Raw genomic sequence first — 8530 nt, 5'->3', positions numbered from 1 at the left:
GTCACGGAGTGCCTGCAGCGCAGCTCATGTTGCGCGTTAGCGATGTGAGAAGGGCCGTGCCGCTGTGAGGAGGACGCTTGCAGCCGCGTCCCGGTGCTCACCGCTGCGCCTGTTTTCTTTTTAGTGCCTTCTTAGCTGCGTGTATTCTACTTGCAGTAAGGAATAAATGCATCTCGGTGCCGTACAGCAGCCCCCAGCGCGGGAACCGAGTGCTGAAATGAGCCTAGAAGGACAGGGAAGTTGGTCTCGTTACCAAAGAGGACATAGGTGGCCTTTTCCAGTAACAGGCTGGAGGGCACGTATTTAAATGTGATACAGAATTTTGTAACTTTACAATAAATCCTTCCCTCGATTTGGGAGAGCACATCAGGAAAAGTGCAGCACAGACTGAAGTGCCTATTAGAAGCTTGGTGGCACCCGTTCCAAGAGTGCAGTATGAGGTACAAAGAGCCAATCCTTCACGTGTACAGACTGCAGCATCTGCACCAAACCTGGGCTTGTTTCAGACCCCCAGCGTTAAGCTCAGTGCTTGGCAACACTGACACTGAAGTCACAAGTGGAAGGACTGAAAAAAAAATCTGTCATTAGCAGATAGCCGTCAAGTAACTTCTTATGAACCTCTTATGAACTTCTTATGAAGGTATATAGAGAAAAAATAAAACTATACACTAAGTCACGCTTCAGAAAATCAGGCCAAACAAACTTCTATAAGAGGTCTTAATTTACACATTTATTTACAGTTTGAAAACAAAATAATTCCCATACAACCTCTCCAAACAGTTATACTTTGTCATGAAGCTCTTTCAAAGGACTGCCTACCAACATATCATACACAAGGCACACACGCAATATGCTTCCAGGTAGCAGAATTAAGAAACAAACATTTGTTCGACACTTCAGCACAAATTAATCTCTTAAAATAAGAATAATACAGCCAGTTACATAGAAATATCTACATAATTACCAATTACTATTTACCAACCCTAGAGAAGTCCACTGCAAAGCTGCTGTTTGCACGAGTGCATGCTGATATCTTGCTTCTGCAATCTTTGTGTCCCTAAGCTCAAGAAACGATAATGTACAAAGACTGCAGAGATCCCGTGTTGAATGAAATGGACATTCTAAAACATAGACGACCTCCAAAGAAAACCATTGCCAGTGTCACTGTGTTCCTGTGAGCTGGTATTTCACAGGATACTAATATCAGGAGATAGAATTTTAAAAGTTTAAAATATTTATTATTGACTGTCACAGTTGGTGAGTGAGAACTCTGGAGCTGAATAGCCGGTAATGCTGCATGGAAGTTTCTTACTGATGTCTCTCAGAGTCTCTTCTCCCCTACACCCTGCAATGGTCTTTGAATGTAATCTGCGTCTACAAAGACAAAAACACACTCGACCTGACGCAGAGTGGTAGTTCCACTTATTTGAATGGGGCTGTTCACGTGCTCAGAATGGGCATGTGTTGTGTTTCACTGCTGTCCTGCAGCTGAAATAAGGCCACCTACAGTTATGACAGTAAACTGAATAGGTGTCTTACCTATTTGTACCAGGCTTTAGCATCTAACAGCAAACACAGATAGAAGTAGTAATCACATTTAAACTTTAAATAATCATGATTTCTGTTTAAAATTCACTAACAGTGACTTGTTAGTTTAAGGGCTAACCCAAAGTCAGAAATAAAAAAGGGTTTATCAGAGAATAAGGCTGTTTTTAAAATCTGTTTTAAAGGTGATTATGGATTGGATTAATACCAGTAATAAATGAATCACATATTTTGATATAAAAACATTCCTATTTAAGGGCTTACAAAGTTTCCTGGATGTAAAGACTTCTTCTCTCTAATTTTAAAGTAATTTCTAGCTTTTTGTGGAATGCATGTAAGTAGTGGTGAAAGTGGTGCATCAGCCAAACCTGTAGAGACAAACAGGTAACTACAGCTTAACTCAGGCAGTATTCACCTTTCACAACTGTCACGTAATTGAAAACAGAGTTTGAATACCTACTATTGAAAATAAACAGGTACATATTTACATATTAAATTTTAGAGGTAACAATTTCATTCTATTTATTCCTATATATTTCCCAACTATGCAGGTTCTTCTATGCAATCTACAAGCAGAATGTAAAATGATTAAAATGTTTAACTGTGGATTTTTCCTCTCTGTTTACAGAGTTGCACTACTTACCTGCTGGTGCCAAGGATTTCAGTGATTCTAAAAGATGTGGACTAGAAAACTTGACTAAACATCGGAATGGCTCTTTTTTCTCCAAGACATCCCATTTGGGATCACTCTTAAACATTGTCTCAAGCTGTTAAGATAAAATTATCAGGCATTATAAACAATGCATGCATTTTATGTATTTATTATTCACATTAATATTTATAACCATAGAATCATTCAGGTTGGAAAAGAAATTGCATTTTTCTCTATGACATGATACAACCTAGAAGAACTGTGCAGCCATTTGCCAAATAGCTTGTAGAACAATGACAACAGTTACAGTTGTAATGTTTCAATTTGGTTGTAATAGCTGTATTTAATTTTCATAGCGAGTTGTTGTCCTCGGCTTTACATTCTTTCTAAGTAGACATCCTTTTGAAAATTATTCTGGAAAACTCAACTTATAAGTATATGGTGAATTTTAAAAACACATTTTCTAGTATTGGGAATGGAGAAATTTCAGCTACAATAGCTGAAATCTTTAAATTTAAATACTTCATTTCAGAATTACAGCCTCGATCCAGAACTGCAGCTTCTCCCCCTACACTGACATACATGGACATACATGTATGCATACACCCATATAAATATGGATATGATTTCATTTAAAATAATCTCTCAATGACTAAATTGCATTTAAGCTAAAAATGTTCTAACTGATAAAAGTTGAAAATGGAACTGGCTATTGTTTTGAATGTTAGAATATTTTCAAACAAGCATGACTTAACTTGAATTCCTTCTTCAAACTGAGTATTGTACAAAAGTCATTTGTAGCCAACCTGGTAATAAAAATTTATTTTACAAGTTCCAGCACAATATGTGTTTATGGGTCTACTGTTATCTCTGAAATGATCAGTTAGGTTCTGAACAGGCAAACTATAAGTTAGGAGAAGAATAACTTCTTTATTCCTTAATATTATCATGATTCTAGTTGGAGGACTATTTTGTTAATAAAATCAGAGGGTGCCACCATGTGGTAAACAGTTCTCTGGTGGAAGAGGCAGCCAGTTCAATTAGATAGTAAATCATTACAATCTCACAGAATTCCCAATACATCTGCTCATTAGAAAAAAAATTGGTGTATCATTAAAATCTTATGCTGTATGTGCCATATCTTCAAATGTACTTCAAGCAATCCTAATTTCTTATGCCTCAAAGCAATGCTGTTTTATTTCTAGCTTTGTTACAAAACTAAGTCCATGTGTTGAGCTCATAAGGGCAAAGGACTGAAATAAGATCTAGTATCTGACCAAATCTCAATGCAAACAGGCTTCTTAAAACTGGTCTTATCCCGTTTAAAACATCCTCCCTGAAGTTTGAAACAATGCCGTCTTCTTATTTGCAAGTTTATGTAGCTGTAGCTCTATTAAAATTATAGAAGAACAAAACAAATTTGTTGCTTTCACTACCTTATATTGTGCGAAGTCAAGTTTGGGTTGGGGGCCATCACCAAAACATTCCTGATTCAGTCTGTGTATTCTTTCTTTCTCGCTTCTGTTTTCATCATTTATCCTTAAATCCACTGCAGGATACAGAGGAAAAAAAAAGGGGGGGGGGGAAAAAAAAAGACAACTCTCAGCGAGTACAAATATTGCATTTGTTGATCAGATGAATGCCCCAGAAAAAATTTGGAAATAATAATTTTAAAAAGATTCATCACTATCTGTGTTTGATAAGTTAACTGGTTGCATGGCATATAGTTTCAGTTCTTACCAAGAGAGAAAACAAGCTAATATGATAGGAGACACTGATCATTACTTATTTTTAGTTTCACAAGTGCATTGAACATCGTGAGGAAGTACTCATATCTCCTAATGACATCAGTATTATCCGTGGGTGGATATGTCAATATAACACATGCATTTCTTATTATGAATCTCATTTCATAAGGCAGAAATATACAGACATGCATTTTTAAGCACAAATCTTCCAAGTGAGGACATTCACACTTGTATTTAATTTAAAAATACACGTACCATTTTCTGTGAGTACATTCCTTTCCTGTAGTGGATAGTTGGTTTGGAAGTTCTAAACGAGGAAAAAATTAAAAAAACACAACAGTTCTGCTTTTAGATGCTTTAGCTGAAAACAGTTTTCTAAATTTCTTTTCACTTTGTGTTCTGAAAGTGAGTGGTCACACTTTTGATAACTACTAGACTACAAAGTCCAGCTTTATTTTGAGAAAACACCCTCCATCCTATGATGTATCATCTGGATGAACAGAGTTAAGTATCCATTCTAATACCTCCCCAATTATTACTCTAAGAAACAGTGCCAAGAAGTCCCAGGAGTGAATTGGTCAGCTGCATAGACTGAGTTTAAACATCCAGGAATAATAATAGACACTAGGTGGCATATCAAGTAATTACATCACCACTGTAACATTACCTTAAGCAAAAGCTATCCAACTCAGTGGTTCAATACCATTGTAACTTGATAATCTCTGAAAGAGGTGAATTTCGTATTGCTAGGGGGTCAGAACTAGGCCTGAAATAGAAGCAAGATTCATCTTCGGATGTACTTGTGAAGTGGCTCACCTGGCTGTACCTCTTAAACACAATATCTTTAAGGGAGTTTAAACAATGACTTCGAAGCTCCATTTCCCGGATGTCGTGGTAATTGGAAGCAACAACCATTGCCTTTAAATAAAAATTGAAATTGTTTTAGTATGAGTGTTAATAATCACCATGGGTATAATAGAAAAAAGACATAGTATTTCTAGACTTCGAGGTGTTTTGTTTCACAAGAAGCAACTGCTATTTAACTAGCAGGGTTTTCACGTTGCAGACAATTATTAAAGCTTGGTTAACATTCCCAGCCTTCCCAGGATTTGCTGAATAATCATAGAGCCTAACAAAAACACAAAGTAAACAGGCTAATAAAATCATGAAACTACTACTATGGCTATCTATGAGACAGGCAAAAATAAGAGACTACAAACACTGATCACCGCTATTTTATAGAAAAAGCTAATTAATTGCTTAATGAACTCATACATTTAGAATCATAGAATCACGAGGTTGGAAAAAAACCACAAGATCACCCAGTTCAACCCTCCACCCATCACCAATAGTTCTCACTAAACTATGTCCCTCATCACAATGTCCAAACGTTCCTTGAACACCTCCAGGGTCAGTGACTCCACCACCTTCCTGGGCAGCCCATTCCAGTGCCTGACCACTCTTTCAGAGAACTAGTTAGTTAACAGTGTTGTTTTAATGGACTTCAACTTCTATGAGACAATTTAGTTGATATTGCCTAACGTTTGCTTGAGGAATTAGAATAATTTGAGATCAGCAAAATCCTAATAAAGTGAATTTATTTGCAATGTGACATTCTAAAGGTCACAAAGATTGGGTTTTGCAACCCCCAGCTTTTTAATTTGAAATAAAAAATAAGCAAGGGCTAAGAGGAAAAAAAAAAACTAGGGTAAATTAGAAAACTGCATTAAGAGACTCATCTTTACATTTCCTCTTCAAAGCTAAGAGAATTAAAAATCCAAAAGACTGTGGTGGAGTCATGGTACATGCAGTTTAGTCTTCTACCTGACACAGCAGAGGTAAGTTGCTCCTAAGGGTGGAGGCAGAGATGAAGACATAAGGAGTCTGGGAGTGGTACACAACATAACTGGTTTTGTACTGGTTTGGTTTTGTATAAGGTGTTCCCCAGGCAATTCTAATCCAGATTGCATTATCCTCATATTCCCTAAAATTGATGGTGACCTGAATAGAAAAAGAAAAGCTTTGCTTTAAACACACACTCACACATCCAGAAAAATTAAAACATGCCATAAACCTGTGTTTACAAATGCAATACTGCTTGAATAAGTACCAAATCCCATAGTGTGGTAAGGATTATATATCAATCAAATTTCCACAGGAAAATGAAAACTTCACAAAATGAAGGTTCTGGACTCTAATATGACTTTCATTTCACCCCTTCCGAAGGGCATAGACTTCAATTTTTATTTTTATTTTTTCTATTTTTCACATAGTTCTTACCATTCCCAAGTTAAATCTACTTTGGTTTTGATGCAGATTGTAAGAAAAAACCATCTTGCCAAATGTATGGAAAATCTATTGACACCCAAACCCAACATATTCAGACATTCTTACATTTATCAATGCTGATTGAATTTGTCTTCTAAATTTTTTTTTGAAATCTCTGAAGTCAAAGAAGTCTGTTTCTTCCCCTGTTAAACAAGAAAATGAAGAATTTATTAAATTCTATCCCCAAGAACTGGTTCAGCGATGGTTTTACTTTCACTGAAACAATATTAAGAAGAAAAAAGCTGACACTGCATAGCATTTTTAGGAAAGTTGGATATTAAATTTGAGTCTCATTATTGCTATGCATATATTTATATATAAAAGACGATTAGAAATTATTAGTTTCTAATAATTGCCAGAAGAGTTAATCTAAAGTACTCAAAAAACTAATTAAAGATTAATCCGTACTCAGTAAATTGTTGAGAGTTATACTAGAGAGACTGCAGCAAGGAAAGGAACTTTACCTGTTTTGTTCATACGGTAGACACTCCATGCTCTTTTGTTTGGATAGATGTGGTTGTCTAGGGAAAACAACAATTGCTCAATAACGATTGAATACTATCAAAAGGTAATTAAAAAATCATTTTACGCTGCTTTTATAAGCGAGTTGTTTAAAGAAGATTACTTCCAACAATGTGATATAACTTATTCAGCAAACCTAAAAGCAAAACAGTTTTTATTAGAAGACATAGTTGCTTAATTAAATTACAAAAGAGCTTCATAACAAAGGATATCTCTGAGGTTCAGTGTTTAAAGAAACACTTTAACTAAAACAACTGTCAGTCTAAATTCAAACAGAGAAGTGTAATAATCATATAGTGAATTAATATCGGAGCTAAATTTCCATCTGGAGCATTTGCAGGCAGTTTTTCCCTATGGTACTTCTCACTGCAGCAAGATGTCAGGGCTCAGTGTATACTGGAGATGAACACCTCTCTCTACATTTATAACTGTATTCTGGATGTGACTTACTGACGTTGACAGCCATTTAGAATTCTAAAGAAACAAACAAGCTCATGTTGATGAAGAGGTTTTGGAAAGAAAAAAAAATTAGTCAGATCCAATAGGATTAATGTCATCTTTGTACATTAAGTGCATTTCTGCATCACTATGGTGATTGCTATGTAATTAAAGGAGTTACCAAGTTACTCAGAAAAAAAAACAAAACAAAACACTTAGATGTTATTTTCGTTCATTTTTACTTACAGATGATGTCTAGGAGGGCTGCTTGCTTTATGTTTGCAGAACTTTCCTGGAAGGAAAAACGACAGTGCATTGTGAGGCGCTATCACACATAGAACACAATCATTGCATATCCCAAGCTGGAAGAGGACCCATAAGGATCATCGAGTCCAACTCCTTGCTCCACACAGAACCACCCAAAAATGAGACCATATGTCCAAGAGCAATGTCCAGATGCTTCTTGAACTCTGACAGCTCGGCGCTATGCCCACTGCTGAGGCTGCTCCAGTCCTGAGCACTCACACACCGTTCAGCAAATGAGAGATCCCAGGACAGGCAGCTTCAATCACAAGGCACTGAAGTCCCACAAGCGGGTCACCAAGAGGCAGATCCTGAGGAAGGGATTACCTCGCAGAGCTGGGCGACGCTGTGAGAGATGCTCTCTTTGGTCTGACGGAAGTTGATGGTTTGTAGCTGCGCCTCTGAGAGAAAGCCCCACTTCTGCAGCACTGCCATGATTTCATCACGGGGGATTTTTAGCACAGTTCTTCGGATATACTCGACAATGACCTCATCCATAGTGAGGACACCTGGAAAGTTGAGATATCAAAGAAATCAGACCAACACATAGGCCAACTGCTCCCTGAATACGGTGTAGAAAAGTGCTGAAAGCCGCCCTACGGACAGCGGGCAGAACCGCGGCATCACTCCCTAGCGTAGCATTAGCGGAGGTTTCACCGCTGACACCTTAGTGTTTCCTGCAGCCCCAGCTCCTGAAGGCAGCCGAGACCGTGACAGACCGAGGGGCTGAGAGCAACAGCGCCGAGCGTTCCTCAAGAAATAAGGCCAACCTAACACCCCCTAGCCCTCGTTCCGCACACCAGAAAATTATCGCGCCCACATCCCCGCGTCCACAGCACAGAGCTCCACTCACCGCCGCACCTCAGGCGGTGCCACCACTGCCAGCGCAACACCAACCCGGCAACGCGCCGCGCCAACCGCCTCCCGCCTTTCGAAGCACCCAATCAGACGCCGCCCGGTGCAAGAGAGGTCCAATCACAGGAGGCTCCGCACC

The 8530-nt window shown here is 38.1% G+C and overlaps 1 protein-coding gene across 2 annotated transcripts; it reads right to left on the bottom strand.

Moving 5' to 3' along the window:
- Positions 1–703: 703 nt before the first annotated feature.
- CENPN (centromere protein N) lies at positions 704–8523 on the bottom strand. 2 transcript variants are annotated; one of them, XM_003209842.5, is made up of 11 exons: positions 8390–8523; positions 7864–8045; positions 7480–7525; positions 6738–6794; positions 6340–6416; positions 5770–5946; positions 4762–4863; positions 4201–4252; positions 3634–3746; positions 2189–2312; positions 704–1913 (listed from the first exon to the last, which is right to left on the bottom strand). In XM_003209842.5, exons 2-11 carry the CDS (start codon positions 8032–8034, stop codon positions 1798–1800), a joined length of 1035 nt encoding a protein of 344 aa, XP_003209890.2. In that variant the 5' UTR covers positions 8035–8045; positions 8390–8523; the 3' UTR covers positions 704–1797. The 2 variants fall into 2 exon arrangements, with proteins under 2 accessions (XP_003209890.2, XP_010716368.2); XM_010718066.4 differs by having other exon boundaries at positions 8398–8499.
- Between the last annotated feature and the right edge of the window lie 7 nt (positions 8524–8530).

This window comes from Meleagris gallopavo, chromosome 13 (genome assembly GCF_905368555.1).
Source record: "Meleagris gallopavo chromosome 13, MGAL_WU_HG_1.1, whole genome shotgun sequence".
In the NCBI taxonomy this organism is placed as follows: Eukaryota; Metazoa; Chordata; class Aves; order Galliformes; family Phasianidae; genus Meleagris; species Meleagris gallopavo.
The sequence above is the reverse complement of the archived record's forward strand: the minus strand, read 5'-3'. Positions and strand labels throughout refer to the sequence as shown.

Excerpts from the sequence above, each read along its gene's own strand:
- CENPN (XM_003209842.5), bottom strand. The coding sequence starts at position 8,034 with ATGGATGAGGTCATTGTCGAGTATATCCGAAGAACTGTGCTAAAAATC. Across the intron at positions 3,747-4,200 it reads GAATGTACTCACAGAAAATG|TGGATTTAAGGATAAATGAT; the intron begins GTACGTGTATTT and ends TGTATCCTGCAG. Across the intron at positions 1,914-2,188 it reads GAAATCCTTGGCACCAGCAG|GTTTGGCTGATGCACCACTT; the intron begins GTAAGTAGTGCA and ends TTGTCTCTACAG.